The 22,003-nt window shown below is 39.4% G+C and overlaps 1 protein-coding gene across 1 annotated transcript in view; it reads right to left on the bottom strand.

Annotated features, from left to right (window-relative positions):
- LOC111871522 (glutamate dehydrogenase, mitochondrial) overlaps positions 1 to 22,003 on the bottom strand; it is a 53,528-nt gene that overhangs the window by 9,573 nt on the left and 21,952 nt on the right. The window contains exons 2-7 of the mRNA XM_023864689.2: positions 11,140 to 11,340; positions 10,493 to 10,579; positions 8,344 to 8,531; positions 6,799 to 6,915; positions 4,223 to 4,384; positions 3,314 to 3,518 (exon numbers count right to left, since the gene is read on the bottom strand). Coding sequence (XP_023720457.1) covers positions 3,314 to 3,518; positions 4,223 to 4,384; positions 6,799 to 6,915; positions 8,344 to 8,531; positions 10,493 to 10,579; positions 11,140 to 11,340 — 960 coding nt within the window. The remainder of the gene's footprint in view (positions 1 to 3,313; positions 3,519 to 4,222; positions 4,385 to 6,798; positions 6,916 to 8,343; positions 8,532 to 10,492; positions 10,580 to 11,139; positions 11,341 to 22,003) is intronic.

Raw genomic sequence — 22,003 nt, 5'->3', positions numbered from 1 at the left:
GTGAAGGCCCCTTGCATGACAAAACCTTCTCAAATCCTGAAGAAATAGTCTGATCACCATGTCCCTGTAGCGTTCTTGGGTGACAGTAAGAGCATTGCCTTCCTCATCCTCAATGAAATAGGGGCCTAATATACCATGTGCTGAGACAGCACACCATATCGTCACACGTGTACTATGTAGTGGTTTCTGGACGATAACATCTGGCTGCTCAAAACCAAGGAAGCGAGATGTCTGGCGACCACTTCCATACGAGCGGAAATGATACTAAACTATTAATACTTTTTCCTCTGTCGAGAGACCCATTTCCAACAACTGCACAACACAACTTCCTTTTCACTACTGGGAACACGTGCGGCTGGAGCAAACGCACATGCGCGTTTGAGATGTGCGAGTTTCAGTACTGAGTATTTTGGCACATATTGTATCTTTAGCATAATCATAACTGAAGAGTTAAAGATTTTCACATACTTATCTAACCTGCATTTACAACCACTGTAACTCACATAAAATATATTACAGGCTGGTTCTAAATGCTTGCCAGATACTTCATATCTGTGTGGGCAAGAGAGAGATAAATCGCGTGCATGCATCTTCTAGAATAGTATGTGAATGTATAAGAGGTGGGCTTTCTTGGCCCTTGCATCATGACCACAGTGATCTATTGTGCCTTATTCTAGGATAGTAACTTTGTTTGGAATGCTGAAAGTTCTTTATCATTATGCATGCTATGAAGTAGCTAAGCTTTTGCCTTGATCACTGGTCATCAACCAATCTGACAGCTAATCTTGCACTGTGAAAGCTCCTGAAGCCACAGATTCTAAATCATTATTCTCAGTACTGTGCACTTTTTGTGTCACTGGTCTTCCATCATACAGAAGGGCTTGCTGTATTTTGTTTTTGCTCTCAAAAATGGTGAACGTCTAATCCATCCATATGGTCTTCCTATTTTTCACATTGTGGGGAGACAACTTAAAAGATACTACTCCAAATTTCATATTCAAGTTTAAGCATTTTCATCTCACTGTCATAATCGGGGTTGAACACTTTTTAAACCATAAGCAGCACATCTTTGAAAAATCTTCAACAACCATTTACTAGGCATGTGACACAGTACAATGTGACATGACATCAAAAAACCATTAACTCCAGAATCCTGAAATCATACAAGTATTGCAGAAGCATCCATTACTAGGCAATGACAATTACCAAATCCTGACAGCCCCATGCACACATAACAGTCAAGGAACTGCTAGGGGTAGTGTTTTCTCACTGGCCCACAAAAAAGTGATATACAAAAAGCATACAAGCTAGCTGTCAAGTGCTGAGACAGCAAAATATGGTCATGGGTCCCGCTGGACGAGGAACCAGAATGCCTGTGCTTGCAAAACTTAGAAGCAATTTACCTGCGGAAAAAAAGTCAGGGAGTCCTGCGACAGAAAAATGTAGTCATGGTTCATACATGGCCTGTAAGCAAGGGCCAAAAGCAGTTTACCAGACAGCAGCAATCTGCCTGACTGCCCAACAGCACAAGATTGAAGTCGGCCTCATGACTCAGAGTCAGGAGACCATAAATATGGTCATACGTCCCATACGGCTCAGAGCCATGAATAACTATGGCGGCAAATGGCAGCAGCAATGTACACTCAACTAAACCCTAAGCAGAGGATTCACTGCTATCTAAGCCCGCAGCCTAACGACATGTCTGTGACAATACAGCCAGCAAGGAACAAGGCAAGAGTGGCATAACAGACTGTGAAGTGATAGTGAATACTTGTAAACTGTCTAATCATCTGCAGATAAGGGATATCAGTGTCCACTTAATTCAATAACCAGCCAGAACTTGTAGTTTCATCAAAACCACTCATAATATGATGAAACAAGCTACTGGACTGAACAGAACTGCAGCTGACAACATGATGGACATTTCTCATTATCTAGAATATGATGGTACTTGACGTTGAATCCACCATGTAGCGATATGTTGTCCCAAAAACATCATCTTACATTGGAAGTACATAAAATTTTGCATTGGTAGATATTTTTTGACTACATATTAGATTATCTCTATGCATGCATACTAAACAGATCTGCCTCCATATTGATTAAATTCCCAATTATGATATTCAGTATTCAGATTCTTGAATGCTGACATTCTTTCCTTCCATACACAAGTGAGAAGATATAGCAGTAACAGATTTTGATGGGAACTTACAACAGCCTTGAACTTTTATTAGTGGATAAATCAACAGTTATCTGAAATTCTCAAGGGTTTTACATTTATACCATTCCATCAGAATGTGGTATCTGACTAGTACTGCTTTAATAATATCTCTAAGGAGTACAACTAATAACACAGTCATGTTAGATAATCTTCTTCAGTTATCATGGGTTAGGCCCTTTTCCAATTCAGAATCGACTTCTGAAACAATAAATTCTTTCAGATCTGATGAGTTCCCGAAATGGAAGATCAGTCAATCATAAAGCACTTACTTACACTAAACAGAAAAGTGCAGACATACATCAATACCCCAAGTGTGAATCGCCCATAATCCCACTTTTGAAGCAATCCAAGGCAATCTGAACCTTAACGTGCACAGCCTCAGCCACTGACCTGTCACACTTGATGTCATATTTTCCTTGAACTTTAGTGTAACAACTCACCTGAAGATAATTCATCAAGAATTAAAACGTGGGGGAACTATTTCTATTAAAGAATACAGCCTTCAAACAGCATCATCAATATATATACTGTCACGTGTTGGGTATGTCACATGACAAATAACTTTATGCCGTATTGGATATATCAAATTTATTGCACTCGCTCTTACAATTACACAATTCACAACTTCCCAATTACTGTCATTGGCAGTATCACAAATACTTCTCCTGTAGTTACTGCCAATCACTCGATACAACCCTACTCATCGACTGCAAGATTGCAACTCACTAGTTACTGTCTCTCTAGTAACTGGCTCAATACTTACTACTGAATAGTGTCTGCTGCTCCTTATTTAGGCTAGGAACGGACATGACAGAAAACAGTTACGTGACAGGTACCGCTGTTGCATAATGTCATGTTTACTAATTGCCTAGCAACAGTCATTACATGGGCTCCCTTGTTGCATCACTGTGGGAAGTGTTGTTACATCACAGCGGGAGGCAACAGAGTGTTTACCGAGCGTTGCGTAATAATGGAAGGGGTGGGGATATGTGACGTCACTCGCGAGACTGCAGATTTCACGTGACCCCTACTTCCGGTTGCGGCATCCACGTCACAATACATGTATATATCTGTACACAAAGGGATACTTACCAAGCAAATGGTAATTTGATTCTCTCTCATATTTAAATGTTAACCGACCATATGAAACATGATTTAGGTTTTTGAGCCATTCAAAGAATGACACAGTGACACCACCAGCGTTTATATACAGATCAGGGATGACTAGGATATTACGATCAATAAGAATTTTATCAGCAGCAGGAGTTGTTGGACCATTAGCTGCCTCTGCAATAATCTGTCAACAGAAGACCATTGTAAGTGCTGGTTATATTCAATTTTAACTGCCATAATCTAGAAAGTACTAGAGTGACATGCATATCTTACTGAACTGCTTTAGCCATTGTCATAAGCATACAAAGCTGTTCTAGGAAAATGCCCTGGTTGCTGAAGAGTATAGAACAGTCAGGATATTAGTCTAATCTTTTAGAGATTTGAACAAAAAAGCTGATGTTATAACTGTTGACATCTGGAAGTTTCAAGTCTTGAACATAAGATTCTCTTACCTAATGTTAATGAGACCAAATGAATGAAGAGGTCTGTGATACGGGACATTTCTGATGTATCTGGGTTCAAACTCCAATATCCCTGAAACCTTTTACTCTAAATATTGTTAAGTTCTTTAAACAAAATTTCCCAAGTCAACAGAGTATGTATCACATCTAACCTATAGAAACAACCCTGAACAATGTGTGTAAGCATTTTCACACCAGGCTACACATAAAATAGAACCAAAAATATACTTTAAAAATGAAAGCATAACAGCATTTGTTATGAAAAGTGATTTAAAGAACTGATAATAATACAAACATTAATCGACATGAGAGTCATAGGCTGCATGATACAAGAGAAAATTGATTCTAAATCATAAAGAAAAACTAAAGTTCTTTCACACTGAACTGTAAATATTCCATGATATATTAAAGTAAATTCTGAAACTACCTTAGCTTGTATACGATGTGCATTATCCTTGTTGATCACTTTCTCAATAGCAGCAGGAACAAAAATGTCACAAGGTTCAAACATCAAGTTTTCACCTTCATATGCACTTGCTCCAGGGAAGCCAACAATACTACCGCTGTCATTACGGTAGTCTTCTAGTTGCTACAAGGAACACAGTATATACATACGTAAGTTTAAAAAAAACACACAATATAGTTATTTTTTCTTTTAAAAGAATAGGTTTATATGTATGTGCCTACATCATGTGTTAATTACTAATAATTTCAGAATGACTTGGTTCACTGTAACTATGTGACAAGTGTGCGAACACACACAGTTTGTAGATACCTGTTATATACTTTTTTATCTCTCAAACCTGTAACACTGCACATTCTTTGGATTTTTCATTTATGAATCAATTAAGGAAAGAGAATCACCAACATACTGTGACATGTCAATGCACTGCCAGGCAATAGGTTGATAAACAAGTTCCCATAAAGACAGATTCTGCTAAACAGTCCGTTGCTAGGCTACACAGCAATTGTGACAACAGAAGAAGCGTTTTCTATGTGGTCCATGCCAAGTAAATGCACAGAACAACAGGGCAACTACTGCCAGGCAACAAAGCTGTAAACATGCATCCTTAACAAAAGAAGGTGTTTTCTGGGGGTCCCTGCAGAGGAGTTATCTTGAAGACAATCAGCACTACCAGTCAGTCAGTTCTCCGTCGGAGATAGCCACAGGAAGTTCGTAGTTGAAGAAGAATTATAAGTCGACCTGTGAAGACTTAACATGTGGATTGAAGACTTTAGGTGTGCTGTAGTGCAGTGATATCTGGAGTGTAAGTTATAGGTCCTGTGTTAAAATCCATTGTAGGAAACAGACAGGGAAAACTTTGCAGAGGAATAGCCATTGTTTAGATCTGTTACCTAGCAACAACTAGTTAAAGCAGATATAGAAGACTTTATTATGTGTTATAATTACAGTAATCTTGAAAGTGTTATAATTATTTGTATTTACAACTACTTAATATCCAATAAATCAACTCACCAATGCAAACCCACATCTTTAGTCACTAATACACGGGACAATACTACTGTCAATACAGTAGGAATTTTATTTGTGAAGTCTGAATTTCTTACCAGCTTGAAATCATATGATGAAGATAGCGACTGACAAATAAGTTGTTCAATTTGGAACTTAACACAACAAAGTTAAATAACGTTCTGCATAGACCAACTTTTTATTTTCTTCAGCCCAAGATCTTGCAAATAACCAAACCGATCCACCCCCCCCCCAAAAATACACAGAAGTCCTGTGACTCTATGTCATAACCTCAGTGGTTTTTAATGTCATTTTGAGTGCAAAATACTATTCCAAATTCATCCTTGGTGGGGGATAAAAAGATAAAATGAGTACATTGTACAGTTTATGTAGCTTAGTGTTAACTGTTCAAAAGTCACCTTAGATGCATACAGTCTGATTCATTGCACTAGGAAATGAGCAACCTTATGAAAAAATGCAGTGTTATTAACATATCTTGCAGCATCATGAATTTGCTGAAACAGTTCCTCTTGTGTCCTCCCTGTGGCTGAACACCATGAGTTCACACGGTTAGTTTCAGGAACGTTAAGTTCCACACAGCCCAACTGAAGAGTTGCTTCTGAACCACTACTTTTACCAAGAGGTTACATTTTTTCAGCAATCATGCTGAAATTCTAAGAATTTGTTCTCATTTTTTGACAGCAAAAATCACTCACTGCAACAATAAAACAAACCAAATCCAAATACAGAACTGACGATCATTGCAGGCCCATAATTCAATATCCACTAACTAAATAGTGTTGGTACTTGCTCCACAAGATCAGTTTAGTTACTTGTCACATATTTTAGCAATGTCATATCTCTCACAACCTATTTCATTAAGATCGCACAGTGGCTGCGAGTCAGTTATAAAGTAACAGTTATACTCGGAGTGTGTAATTCAGGGAGACTTGTATAGCTCCCGCATTATTAGTACGTGAAGACTCTCGAAGAGAGTGTTAAGAGATTTTGTTGTAGGGTTTGTAAACTGTGGAAACCCGTAACGTTGTGATAATTAATTGTAGCCGTTATTTGTAGATTGTTAAATAAACCAATTAACCATCTCTACGGCGTATTCTGTAACGAAACACGTTACAATATTATGACACATTACTGATATTAGCAGTCAGCAAAGTGAACAAAATACAGGATAAGTAACCAAAGCTACCCCCACAGGAGGCCATGGAGGCCCATATGGCTGTAAGACGGTGAGATTCCCACATTTTCTAGACAATCGGCTTGCAGATGACCGTGAGGCTGCCAGCCCTTTACCCCCCAGGAAGATTCCTGGTACTCATTTCTGCTAGAGACTGAGTCAACCCCAGGGCCATAGTGCAGCTGAAAGGATTAGGTCAACGCAAAACCTTAAAGACCTCATTAGGAATCGAACACATGACCTTCTGGCTTATAGCATAGGGCCTAATCCATGCTACCTTAAGCCCCCAAACACACACACACAAAAAAACTTCTATATGTCAAACTAATCCACATACCTTTGGATCAATGCCCTCCTTGTTGAAAATGGAACCATCTCTTTCAATTACTCCTATGCATGCAGCTCCAGCACGGTGAAGGTACCTCATAGTATGGAGACCTACATTGCCAAATCCCTAAAACATTACCAACCTCTGTAAACATGGTGAAAACAACAGAAATAGGATTTCTTGACTGTTAAGATTTCTATGCATATCTTCAATTTCCAAATCATTCAGCTTCAGAAACTGTATCTGTCCATATTAAACTTCTGCCTTGCTCATTTGGCATCTGAAAATATTCAAAATGATATTCAATGAAAAGTATTCAAGGATTTTTTACATCAGAACCACAATTCAATTATTTTTTGGGGCTAATACAGTGCTCTAGCACAATATGACTTTCCCAGCGGAACACAAGGTAATCAAAACAGTCATATGAAGTTAGCTGACCTTAGCTCATATACCATATAAAAGAAGAATTATAGATACAGTACTTAGCATCCAGAGAAGCATGTGAGCAGAATGGCAGCAAATAATGCAAAACTAGCCAAAAACTGAACTGTTATACAAAAACATGATAGTACCACTGTAAACACAGAAAATGATACATGGGCAAGCCAGATATATCCACCATATATTTAATAAAATTATTACAACAGCAATACCTCACAAGTGCATCACTTTTCAGTACATCCTCTGCTTTCAAATAGTTGATTCAGTGATGCATAAGCCTATCTATGCCAGTAGAATATAATGTTTTCAACCAGTCAACAAGCCACATATACACTGCCTCCATCTGCTACACTGCAAAGATAACTGAGAAGAGATGGCAATGAGATAGTTGGCAGTTGCAGCAGAGAATTGGATTGAGAGTTCCAAAGATGGCAGTTGGCAGATAATGGAGTCATTGATCGAGTTCAGTTGAGACGTGTAAGTCCGGCAGTGAAGAGAAGACTTTACATGTGCTGTAGTACAGTGATATTTGCAGTGTGTGATTCAGTAAGACTGTTGTAGTTCATCTGCTAAAATCCATTGCCAGGAAATGGACAGTGGAGACTGCAACAAACTGAGGACAGCAGCGCTTGCAGCAGTGAGCTGTACAGTGTAAAGATCAGCAGTAGGGCTGTACTTGATTGTTGTTCAGAGTGGTGTGTATTAGGTGTCAATAAATACAAACATCCAATCCATACCCCATCTAAAAGTCACATTCCGAAACAAGTGGCAATATGACAGTGTGAAATTATTAAAAATTCAATACGCAATTGTCATACTGTTCAATATATAAATATCTATTATTCTAGATTTATATGGAATTAACTGATGGACATAGCCCATCAACATATTGATTCAACAGCATCTAACAGCAGTTTTATCTCAGTGATCAAGCATCTGATTTGGATGTTGAAGTACTAAGTTTAAATTTCAATTATCCTAGTGTTTTGTGTGATTTCCCTCAGTCCGTCAGGTACATGCCATGACACTATGTCAAAATAAGTAACATATCCCACATAATTCACCAAGCTTAATCATCCAACCATTTCTTATTCAAGTATTCGTTCCTACCTGAACAATGAAAGTTTTTCCTCCCCAGCCAGGAGTAGTGCCTATCATGCTCATGTAGTTAGCTTCCATGATGAAATTCTCAAGTCCATGGAAAACACCTCGACCCGTTGCGGAGATTCGCCCATGGATACCACCTTGGTTGATAGGTTTACCCGTTACACAAGCATGAGCATTGATGTCCAGATGACCTATAAAGCAGACAAGTTGTAATAAATAATTAAATTTGGGATTCAACTTATGGCTTAGCACAGTTGCTACACAATCTCTGCTAATAAATGCAGTTCATCAGTACTGGTTATACTAAGCAGCATCACTTGAATTTCACTATGTGATTCATTCTGAAATGTCAAATAAAAAAGACTAATTAAATTAACTAATCTGACTAACTGGTTTTATATAACTTAGAGGAGAGACACATTTCAATACGAGTGATTGCCTCTCTATGTATGAGATTTGGAACAAGACAGGAAACTTTTCCTAGGAAAACTAAAAAAATATTAATCAATAATTTGTTTTATTATTTTGATCAATTTTAGCTTTGTTGTAAGGATTTATAGTCAGAAATATGTTTATTTAGGTACATTTCATTATATTACTGTGGAATTTATATATCTAAATATGTGACAACTATAGTTCTTCATTGCATGAATATGTATATATGAGTAGGAACGAGAATTATTATGTATTGTTAATTAACTTGTTGGTATGTACATGTATAACTGTATTTGTAACACTGTATCTATTTAATTGAGGTATTCAGTTTAGATTTTAACTATGGTCGAACTGATATCTCTGCGATTTTATCTGTGATTGACTTGTGACTGTTGTTTGACAAGTTTTATATTCAGTGCCGGTTGCACACTTATGAACACTTTGAAATGCTGATGTATGTATGTATGCATGAACATGAAAGTCTGCCCTTGAAAAAACCTAATTTTCATAATCATATTTTGCAAAGAGAGAAACATATCTTCTTTCCCTATTGTCAGATTTTTTAAGATGGTACAGATGTGGTGTAGTCTGAACTTGGGCCTAAACACAGAGTTACATTTCTGAACATTAAAATAAGAGATGACCTAGTAGAATACCAATATATATATATCCTTCTCCATTTTTCACTGTGTACTTTTACTAAATGATTTCATAAAAAATACCGTATAGACACATACGGAGCAGTAAAAAAGATGCAGAACCCAACAAAAAAGTGTACGAAACTCGTCTTGAACAACTACGTATATTAAATCACATGATGTTCAGATCTACTAACACAGTTTCCAGGAAAGGACTGAGGACTTTATACTTTTCAGGTTTTACTTTAACATTAATATTATGAAATTATAATCACTGTCAGTTAGACAAAGGTTAGGAGTCATGATTCAGGCATCAAACATGCCCACCAGTGACCTTGACATTAGTTCAGAACATGCTCCATATGTCCATTAGTCAAGTCAACAACAACAAAATTTTACACTGTCAATCTCAAAACAGTGGTACCAAAATTTTCAGTAATTGTGCATATTTCACTTTTCAGATTTGTTGTACTTTGAGAAGGAATGCAATACACGTGATCCTTAAGCCTCACAGAAAGCATCACCAAGATTAATGTCTAAAGAGCATAATGGCCAAGACCACCCCACTCCAAATTCACAACAGCAGCAGTTTGACACTACTCATCATGAAAATGCATCTTTTATACAATGCTTAAGTTTTGTATGATCTGAGTAATTTTTCAAACAAATCAATAAAGGTCAATTTCAGCTTCATGTAAAGTATGAGTTATGATAAATCAAAGTGAACTAAAATTGAATTCCCTGAATATACAGTGTAAATCCCCGGCATGTCATAGACATCTGGTTATGCAGGTATAACAGTAGAACAGGATGAGTAACACAAATCCCCCCCTCCCCCACCAGGCATTTATTTTGTGAAATCATAAAAATAAAAATGAGGACATCTTTCACAAAAGAGTAAATGCTCTTAAAATAAGAAATGTATGACAGCAGCAGGGAAGTAATGAGGTACTCATGGGCTTAGGTAACATAATTAAACATAAACAGAAACAAACCCATATACACCTACCTATAAGGACACAACAATGCTCTCTAACCATACAAACATTAACTATATAATATGGTAAAATGTCACTTACCAATTGTCTTAGCATAGGTGTCAGCAATCCATGACATTTCACGTTCTCCAGTACCCATGTCTGGAGCAGGCACATCCACTCCAGGTCCTAACATAAAAATCACTTCCTCAATACTATTTCTGCCAAAGCTCCATAAAAACTTTTTTTGGTCACTTCATAAAACAATAAAGCTATACAATTTAATGTACTGAAACTTATATAATTTGGCCTTGACAACTATATTACAAAGTTGTGAGAAATGTATATATTTCTGGTGCCAACAGGAGAGTTTACTTATGCAATGAAGGTAAAAAAAAAAGCTGCCAATCTGCTCAAGTATCAAGCCTTGAAGGTGTATAAGTGGTGTGGATTTAAATATCCACACGCTCTAGCCCTCAAACCTAGATGGAGATGAGTTGTCAGCTTCACCCTCAGGGCACTATGACCTCAAAGAAGGGATCAACCAATTGCCCAGAGGATGTCATGTTACATCATAGTTTCTTCACTAGCCAAATCCTACAAAGCCAAACATGTGTGACAAGTGACTCTATTGTAAATCCACATCTAAACATATGGAATTTCATATTATATGCACACAGCAGTGATTCATATACCCATGCAGGTAAAATCTTGAACTTTCTCAGAAACTTGTAAGGGGAAGTACTCACCAATGAATCCTTTCTTTGCCAATTCAAGAGTAAACCTTCTGGTTATCTTCTCCAGTTCGTGTTCACTGTATTCTTTAGGGTTGAGTTTGAGACCAGCTTTTCCACCACCAAATGGAACATCAACACAGGCACACTTGAAGGTCATCAGGGCTGACAAGGCTTTCACCTCATCACGAGTCACATCTTCAGAAAACCTAATTCCTGCAACATATCAGGTTAGACTCTTACATTTCTTATTTCATTTCATTTTATTTTTTTTTATAAATAACAGAAACAGCGGGAACCTTTTTATTCACAACATGGAGAAGTATCTTAAAAGCATAAAATTCATCACACACAGGATTACATCAATACACGTAATAAGAAGTTAGATAAGTTAATAAGCACCAAAACTGATAAAACTAATTTAATAACATCAGCAAATTAATATCAGCCAGTTTCTCAAGGGCTCAGTAAACTTCATATTTGTGCTATCTAGTGGCTTTACATAGTAATTCTGAGACAGATCGTTTTATTTATGGTGTCACTAAACTGATTGGGGAAATGACCTTTAAATCTTATATGTAATATACCAGTTATCAACAAACAGTGACAGATGAAAAAACATATGGACAATGGTATTAAAACTAAGATACAGAAATGAAATAAAAAAATAAGCAACAAAATTAACAATATTTACACTGGATTTGAGGTCCTCACAGTGGTGACCATGTAGAGTATCAACTTCCAGGATGTGACCCCATGTAGTCTTCTAGAAGTTTACTGACATCTGAGGAACGCATACTCCTTCCATCTTCAGGGTCAAAGAGTTAGCCAAGCAAGCAGGAAGTAGAGTTGTTAAATTGCTATGAAACTACATGGCACCATATCCCAGAAGAGAGTAAGTAATAAAAAGTAAAGGTATCCCTGTAAGTGGCCATGGAGGCCCATAGGGTTGTGAGATGTTGAGGTTCCCACATTTTCTAGACAATCGGCTCATGGATGGCGCCAAGGCTGTCAGCCCTACGCGCCGGCTGCTCTTTACCCCCAAGAACATTTCAAGAATATTCCTGGTACTCATTTCTGTTAGAGGCTGAGTCGACCCCAGGCCCATATTGCGGTCAGAAGGATTAAGTCAATTGAAAAAATCCAATGACCTCATCGGGACTGGAACTCGCGACCTTCCAGCTTGTAGCATAGTGCCTCAACCAACTACGCTACCGCGTGCCCCTCTCAGAAGACAGTACTCTTCAGTAATATTTACACCCAAATTTGGGATGAATGGAGGCAGCATGGGACTCTTTGATGCTTGGGCCTGGGGTTCAAGGAAATGATTACGAAACACTGGACTACAGCTGTTACAAACACAGTAGAAGCGAGATATATTTGGGACCCATGACAGAGATCAAAACGAACCCCTCAAATACGAGCCATCTGTCCACCTCCAATCCGGGAGATTGCTTGAAATCGTGCCAAGCAGGCCACCCAGTCATCTAACTAAACTTACTACATGGAGTAGAGTCCTTCTAGAGAAACTGAGTGCCCCTGAGCTACTCAAGAAATTTCCGGCCTTTTTTTGTTACCCGAAAATTCACTGCTGTGTTCACAAAAGTCCACAACTGGTCCCCATCCTGAGCCAAACGAATTTAGTCCACACCCTGCCATCTTTAAAATTCATTTCAATACTATCCTTCCATATACGAGTATGCTTAAGCCTTCCAAGTGGCCTCTTCACTTATATTTTTCCGACCAGAACTTTATATGCATTTCTTTTCTTCCCATGCATGCTACATGCCCGCAAATCGCATCCTCCTCGAGTTGATCTCCCTCATAACACCTTGTGATGAGTACAAATTATGAAGCCCCTCATTATGCAGCGTCCTGTCACCCCTCTACGACTCAATATGCTATTCTCCTCTGCGCTTTGTCGCCAAACAAGCTCAACCACAGTTCTTCCATTAATGTAAGAGGCCAAGTTCATTCCCGTACAAAACAACGGGCAAAAAAATCTGAACTGCATGGCAGCAAGCATTCCCTGAATTTATTTGCTCTTAATTTCTTCGTAAATGCAATTCTGATTTATTAGTATTGCTCCCACCAGTATTTTAATTCCTTGTGACTAGCAATATCGTCATGCATCTCGCGTGACTTTATTACTGTTCGCTTGGGCACTCACTATAGCCGAGTACAACACGTGTATATTTGTCGAAACGCTCGACCTGTTACTAGCCCATCAGTACCATGCTCGAGTGATACACTTAGAGATAAACGAACACGTGACATCGGGCTGTATGTCAAGCTCCAGTAGGCTTATTTCATTCCACCTCAATATTAACACTTCCAGCCCACATAAACTGAAATACACGCAAGATCAACACGGCAATCTCATTTTGTTATATTATTCCACCTCGAAGAGTATAAAAATGTACTTCTCAATTCAAACATGACACGAGCTAAATAACTAAATCTTATCGCCAAAGGAAATGATTGTATAATTCCAAAGACGTAATGAGAACCTTATGCTAATATCCGTAATTTCTCCAACACGTGGTAAAATAAGTTATAGTCGAATTTCCTTCATATGCTTCAATCAATCTATATGACAAAGCTATGGAAAACTAACAGTTATATGAATAAATGAATTATTTCTGCGTACATTTCCGCTAGTAGAGATTCAGAATACGTCAGATTTCATACTTATAAGACCAAAGAGTGGGGGCACGCGGTGGCGTAGTTGGTTAAGGCATTATGCTACAAGCCGGAATGTGGCGGGTTCGATTCCCGATGAGGTCACTGGATTTTTCAGTTGACCTAATCCTTCAAACAGCACTATGGTCATGGGGTCGACTCAGCCCCTAACAAAAATGAGAATCAAGAATCTTCCTCGAGGGTAAAGAGCGACCTGCGCGTAAGGCTGACAACCTTACCGCAATCTATGAGCCGACAGTCAACCNAGCCCCTAACAAAAATGAGAATCAAGAATCTTCCTCGAGGGTAAAGGGCGGCCTGAGCGTAAGGCTGACAACCTTACGCAATCTATGAGCCGACTGTCTACAAAATGTGGGAGCCACAACGTCTCACAACCTTATGGGCCTCCACGGCCTGTTACAGGGATAGCTTTACCTTTTTTACCACGTTTTAGTATCAAAGAGTATAAACGACGCCATTTGAAAAGCATTAAAATCATATAATAATATTAGATATATCTGTCGTCAATCTATAAGCATATAGAAAATGTCATGCCTAGTTCCCATATATCTCTATCAGAGTGAACTCGCTAGTGAAGTTCGTTATCTACGTAGTATTAAGTCAGTGTTCGTCAGATGGAAACCACATGGTCCTTCGAAAAGTCGGTAAATTTCTACCAGACTTCATCGCGAAATATTCCAGAATATAGTACAAACACAGTAAACAAATATGGGTCGGTGTACTCTAACTGGAGTAAGCCTCTGCACTGATCCAAAATGCAGTGCGGTTTTCTGTTCCTAAGGGTCTTCGCATTTTTAAACTTTACCTCCACAGAAGTACAGCGCCGAGCGAAGAGATAAATGACGAACTGTGAAGAACGCGACGGAGAGGGGAACGGTTGCGACCTACTTTGAGGTACTTAGGAAAACCAGGAACAAAATGAATCGGGCTACTTGGCAAATCAAGAATCAAACCCAAGATGATTTGTCATCAAACTGAGTGTTCACTGATCCCAGCCACAAATTCCTATTTCCACACCCAATCAACAATACAGATATCACGTAATACAGGAAATAAATTATTTCGTTACTAGATAAGAGGGAGAGTCAGTAAATAGGTCACAAATGGAAGTGTATCACTAGGTAGTAGCACAGGCCAGCTTCATGACAGTCTAGGCATCAGACGCACATGCGCATGTTCAAGGCCTGGTTTCGGTAGTCAAAATGGCGACCGTGCTTGAGATGTGTACTACCGAAGAGCACCGTTCTGTTGTGCGTTTTTTTTTGTAGGCCAAAGGATTCAATACAAAGGATATTCGTGAATAAATGTTTCTTGTTTACTGTGGGAACTGTTTTCGGCATAAAGCGGTTCACAACTGGGTCGAGAAATTACCACCTTGGTGGCAAACGTTTCGAGGATGATAAAAGTTGAAACGGGGGTGCGGAAATGGCTGAAACAGTCAAAAGACTTCTAGTACGTTGCGGGTTTCGACCCACTAGTAATGCGATGGGACAAGTGTATCAATGTTGGTGGGGGATATGTCGAGAAATAAACGTTTCTCCAAGTTCGAATATAAGTTTTATGTTTTATATCCATTTGTGACCTATTTACTGACTGTCCATCGTAATTTGAAGATACGCTCGGGCGAAGAGCACAGCTTAATCCGTATAGCGACTAGCAACAGGCTGAACGGCCGGGGTTCGATTCCCGCTAGGGATAACAGATTCTTCTCTTCTCCATAGCGCCTAGGTTGGTTCTGGGGGCACCAAGCCGCCCCTCCAAGGGAGGTCGGGGGCTCTTTTCTTGGAGGTAAAGCTGTAGAAGTATGAAGTTTTCCACTCCTATCTAGTGCCGAGGTCCCCCATACGTCTTCACGGCGTCGTGCTTAATTAAGTAAGAACGAGGACTTTATCTCCAGCGAAGAACAGGCACTTTCTGTTGCTTGTCTTTTTGTCTGGGTACAGGAATATATATGTCTGTTCATAAAAAAAGTGCCATAATAAGCTATTTCGATTTTCCAGATTATAGGGAAAACCCGAAATATCTTCAGTATGAAGGATATTAAACATAATAATCAGCATGGGTAAACATTTGTGTTGTAATTTCATCTCGCTTATCTCTCGAACAAACACTGCGTCTCGTCCACTAGAGATAGCATTTAATTAAGGCACGTTCACGCATTGCCTCTTGTGAAAATTCAAGTTAATCCGGTATGATTTCTGAAATCTAATTTCTGTGGAGTGAAGTGTTCTGGATTCGAAATGTTATATAACAGGTACTTAAAATTCTTCTACCTCCCCATTTCCTTCCGTCCTCTGTCCGGTGGTTGTACCTTCTCGATTAAGTCAACCATATTAACTACCGACAAATTAATAATCTGATATTTAACAAATGACGACAGCAGAAATGTATATGAAAGTCTGGCATAATTAGGGGAGTAGCAACACTACTCACTCTCTATTACAAAATCCGTAACAAAGCTTTATGTGACAGAATCCAAAAAAAAATATTCAAACCAACATTTTGTTGGAAAGAACATGCATATCACTGAAAAAGATCCACGACATATTTGACTCTAAAACGAGGCAATTGAGAAAACACTGGGAATCTGGCAATGATATCATCACTATATTTATAAATTCTGAAAGAACATAAGACAATATAAAGTGAGAACAGATCGGGTGAAGCACAAACAAGATTGAAAGTAACTGAGTATCTCGCGGATAACGTGAACCTAACACGCGTCTGTACAAGCTGTGTTAAAAGAAAATAAGGATGATTTCCTTTGTGTTTCTTTCACCATGATGAGAACTGTGTTTCACTTTATAAAATTTAACCTGGGCAGAGAAAATGCCTGTGGGTGGTGACAAATTATGTTTTCACAACTGCACGATTGATCGTGACTGGCTACGAAACCGATATCTCCGAAAATGAAGCAGATTGTTCTATGACGATTTCTGATTTAATAAAATACGTTTTCAAAAAAAAAACTGTGGTTTCCTAATAATTTAATTAAATTTTTACAAATCTGCGACTCCAAATAACGTACCCAAGCGTTCACAAAATGAATGAATAATGATATCATATTTCAGCATCCTGTTGCATTGATCTATCACTCGTCCACTCATTTCGGTTTCTAATGCAACATAATCTTTTACTTTGAAATATCATTACAATGACATTTAAGTTTCCTAAAATGTCATTAAAATCGACTTCTGTTTTGCTGCTGCAAATTATCCGCCTTTTATGTAATCCAGGAGCTCATTAACGTGTTCACAAAAGCCCGCAATGAACAGACTGGCGATACAGGGGGCTGGCCTTCTGACACGGTCGGCAGCTGCTAATATAATCAATAAGCAGTCGCGAGCAGCCTCCAACTTGGACTTGGGGCTAACAACTTCTCACTGTAAACAACAGGTATGTTACGAAATGTGACACAGGACCGCAAACGAATAACATGACGAGCATAATCTATTTAAATGCATGGCTACACCTTGCGTTTGTAAAGATTGCAGCACTGCTATTTAAAACCTGAACTTATTAACACACTCCAAACCCGTAACATTTACTGCTGAGTCAGAGAACTGAAGTTCTCTTTCTCCTTTTCATCATACATGTTTAACAACACAGGCGACCGAAAGTCTACAGAAATAGTCTGGCCCAGTAACAAGCTACGGAAACGCACACACTAGCGCGTGATCGCAACACCTGTGCAGTGCAACGGGATATAAACAGTGCTCACTGCAGCCATCCTTCAACAAAGTATGCCTCAATGACGGGGTGTTATACTGACGAAACTGCTCATCCCTTACCGTGGCACGCTTACACCTTACAATGATGCGTACTGACTGTAGCTGATTTCGGTAAATACGGAGTCTAATCGAGAACGTTAATACTGACAGGCTATCCGGAAGGTAAATTCCAGTGAACTGTTAATAAAACAAGCGATGACAAAAAATATTATATATAAAAAATACGGACACACTTCAGCTATTTCGGAACACAGTCACCGCCGGACTTGAGGCACTGTGATCGCAACCAGTTCTTCAGGTAAACAGGTGGCAATCACTCGGAGAGAGATCAGGGCTCTAAGGCGGGTGGTCAAACAACTCCCAGTTGAAATGCTATAGCAGTGCTCAAGTGCGAGCAGCTGTATGCGGACGCGCAGTCATAGAGGAGCACTACACCGAATGTCAGCATTCCACGCCTTTTGTTCTGAATGGCCCTAGGCAGGTTTCTTGTGTTTCGCAATACACTTTTGACGTTATCGTGGTCCCTTGTTGCGACAATTGCACCATCAGTACTCCTTTCTTGTCTCAGAAAACAGATGCCATCAGCTTTCTGGAAGACGCTTGTTTAAACTTTTTCGGTTTCTTTGGTGAGTGTGTGTGCATCCACTGCTTTCACGGCACTTTGGTTTAAACAAAGGTTTCATCACCTGTTACTCGTGACTGAGTAATTCATCGCCATCTTTGTGGTATCGCTAGAAAACAGCCAAAGCCATTCTCTGCGTTTTGTGTTCACCCGTGAGCATTTTCGGAACCCATCTTGCGCAGAACATGTGATGATTCTTTTTCCTTTGGCGCTACAACCTCTTGTGATGATTTTTTTCTTTTGGCGGTACAGCCCCAATTTGGGCCTTGGCTTACGTCCATGAAACTTCTCCGTTTCACTTCGGTTTACTAGATCTTAGACATTCTGTAGGACTCCTTGGGCGGGTGATCAGCTCGTCGCAAGGCCTCTACCGGTACACAAACACTAAACATCCATCCCCCGAGTGAGATTCGAACCCACGATCCAGACTTCCGAGCGAGTGAGCGAAGACACTGCATGCCCTAGATCGCTCGGCTATCGTCACCGGCACTTATGATAGCCTACCATAACTGTGATAATCTCGTAGAGAACAGTGCATGAAATTTGTGGGAATTCACACGAAAGTTCTGAAATTGTGAAGCGCTGTCTTCTACAAACTTTTTGGTCAACACTTTGAACAAGATCATAACTCACTACAGATAGCTGACCACTTAGCTCTTCATCGTGAACATGTGTTCTACCGCGCCATCTTTGAACATTCTAACCGCTGTTTCACTCATATTTTGGCCGTTAAGCGCGCACAATTCACGATGGATTTCAGCGGCACATGTTTTTTAGCGTGAAAGAAACGTATAACAGCTCGAATTTCACAGCTGACTGGATTATCAATCGCAGGACACATCATAACTGTGCAGAGACAAGAACAAACATTATGTCACCAGTTATGCAACTGTTTACAAGACAATGAGTCATGTAATGTTACCTCGCATGCGCGAGGTCTCTCTCGCTCCTACGTTAGTTGCCTAATATAAATGGAGGCTACTTTCCGAATATCCCTCGTATATTGCGTCAATAATTTAAAATCAAGGTTCAGAATTTGATTAGTATATGAACTTCAGTTAGCGGTCCTCAAATAGTTACACTTCGTTAATTTAAACGTTGGTTCCAGCAGTCTGATTTCACCTCCAAAGTCGATTTACGGGAAACATATCTGCAACATCAACTGGTAGTGGATCTCTGATTAAACAATATGTCAGTACAAATACTACGTTTCTGGACATTATCCATCGTCTTGTCTTTATCTAAAAACCGTCCTGTTTATTTTCCAAAACACAACGTTTTGGAGACTGGATTCTGTCTCCGTCTTCAGGCGAAACCTACTCAGTTGAGTCCAATCGATAGAGCTAGTCCCTATCTCCGGACACCTGCGCCAGCTTCAAGTACGGGTACATAAATCAAACACAGCAAACCATTTGCGAGACCTAAGAAAACATTAAATTACTGAAACTCCACAAGTATGAAGCCTTGTACCAGAGAAGTATCTAGACTGAAATCATCGCTGGAGAGAAGCAATCCTCCTTATGGTACCAACACAAGAAAAACAAAGTTTTCCCACTCCGACTACACTTGAGGGCGTTGTAGTCTCTTGACTTCTGCTGTGATAATGGGAGTCCAGATGGGACAGATGTCCAAACTGGGTTGACTGATCGGATGGTCCAGCAGATGTGTTGGCTGATTTCTTGTATATGGTGTTGGGCTCAGTGTGAAAGACCTTCGCTTCATTCCAACATATTTTGTGGCCTTCCTCGTATCAATGTTGGGCTAATTCTTTTGGATATTCATTGAGCATCAGATCATGTCTTATGTTTTTAATTTCGTTGTTAAAATCCTTCTGGTTTTGACATATGACCTTCGCTCGGTTGATCAAACTATGAATGACTCTCCTTTCTACGTGATATGGGTGGTTGCAATTGAAGATAACGACCAGTATGAGTATGCTTTGGTACACTTTTGTGGTCAGTTTTGGACCCCACTTCATAACCAAAACGTCAAAGAAAGGAGGGGTATTATTAGCCTCAACTTCCACACTCAATCTGATGGTAGGCCTGATGCTGTTGATATGTTGGAGAAATTCCTGTAACTCTTCTGGTCCATGTGGCCATACAATGAATGTGTCTTCGACGTACCTTAGCCATTTAAGCAGGTTCGTTGTCAGCTGTGTCCAATGCCATTTCTCCAAAATAGTCCATGAATATATTACTGACCACCAGAGATAGAGAGTTCCCAATGCCATTACCCTCTTTATGCCGGTAGAATTTATCCTCAAAGTGGAAGTACGTGGGTGTTAAGCAGATGTCCAGTAGTTCCATCACGTCTTCAACTTGCAAAGGTGAGCGCTCTGGGAAGGAAGGATCCGTACTGAGTTTGTTACGACTTGTATGACCTCTTCCACTGGTATGTTGGTGAACAGACTAACAACGTCAGAACTTGTAGTCTTCTTTTTGTAGGCTGATACTCTGTACTGATTTTATAAAATGTTCTGATTTCTTTATGAAGGAACCTGTATTGCCAGCCAGAGGGCTGAGGACTTATGGAGGAATTCTGCTAGTGCATAACAGGGAGAGTCATTAGAAGTAACTACTGGTCTGAGTGGGATGTCAGGGTTGTGTATCTTGGGGAGTCCACGGAGGTGATGGGGTTTGCTGTGGTAGGGAATGAGTTTACGTTTTGTGTTTTGTAAAGAGATGTAGGATCCTTGAGTAGGATTTCATATACCCCTGACTCTAGCAGGCTGGATATCTTCTCCTTGTAAGTGGACTCGCTCAACACCACAGCGCAGTTTTCCCTTGTCAGCTTGTACAATTCGTATGCGCTTGTTTTTTAGGGATTTTAAAGTCATGGATTCCCTCCTCGTCATGTTAGATGTGAAAGATTTTTATTTCTCTAACATACACCGGATCCGCCAACAGAACTCCATACCCAAGGCGGGGGCAAGTTTGGACCTTGCAGATTCTGCCGCACGTGCCATGTCCAAACTTGTCAAGTCATTTTCAGCTCGATTTTCTTGAAATCTGAATCACTGCCAAAAATATGGAGGTGTGACGTACAGTAGGACATGCTTTGTCAGGCTAACTTAAATCATAGAAATGATGACACACTGATAATATTCTAATTAACTGAACGAAAACATCAACACAATTATTAAGACATCACTACCCTGGTACCGAAAGAAGAAATTAATTGCGATAATAAGTTACTGAAATATTTGTGTCCTACCTACAATTTCGAGTTCTAAATACATCATACATATTTAATCATATAACAAATGCGCATGGCACTGCAAGCCAGGAATTAACACGTCTCTGCAACTAAATGGGAGTAAACAGCTAATAGATCTTGCTGAAAATAACGTAACAAATATTATGTTTCTGGACAATATCCATCCTCCTGTTCTAATTTTAAACATAACGTTTCGAAGACTGGTTTCTGTCTCCGTCTTCAGGTAAAACGTACTTAGTTCGGCCCAATCGACAGGCCCTATCTCCGGACTAGCTCTATCGATTTTGCCCAACTAAATACCTTTTACCTGAAGACGTAGACAGAAATCAGTCTCCGAAACGTTATGTTTAAAATTAAAACAGCAGGGTGGATAATGTCCAGAAACATAATATTTGTATTAATGTATAATTGTCATAAACTTATACATCTTATGAAAATAACAGGGTTACTATTCAATTTACGCCGTGTTAGTACCAAGTTCCACATTAATCATGTTTCTTTTAATCGCAATCATTCATAAAATGAACCTCGCACAGAAGTACGTACATGCCGATAGCTGATATCTGCAACACTCCAGCGTCGCCATTACTCCATTATTCTTACT

Source organism: Cryptotermes secundus, unplaced genomic scaffold, assembly GCF_002891405.2.
Source record: "Cryptotermes secundus unplaced genomic scaffold, Csec_1.0 scaffold934, whole genome shotgun sequence".
Lineage (NCBI taxonomy): Eukaryota > Metazoa > Arthropoda > Insecta > Blattodea > Kalotermitidae > Cryptotermes > Cryptotermes secundus.
The sequence above is the reverse complement of the archived record's forward strand: the minus strand, read 5'-3'. Positions and strand labels throughout refer to the sequence as shown.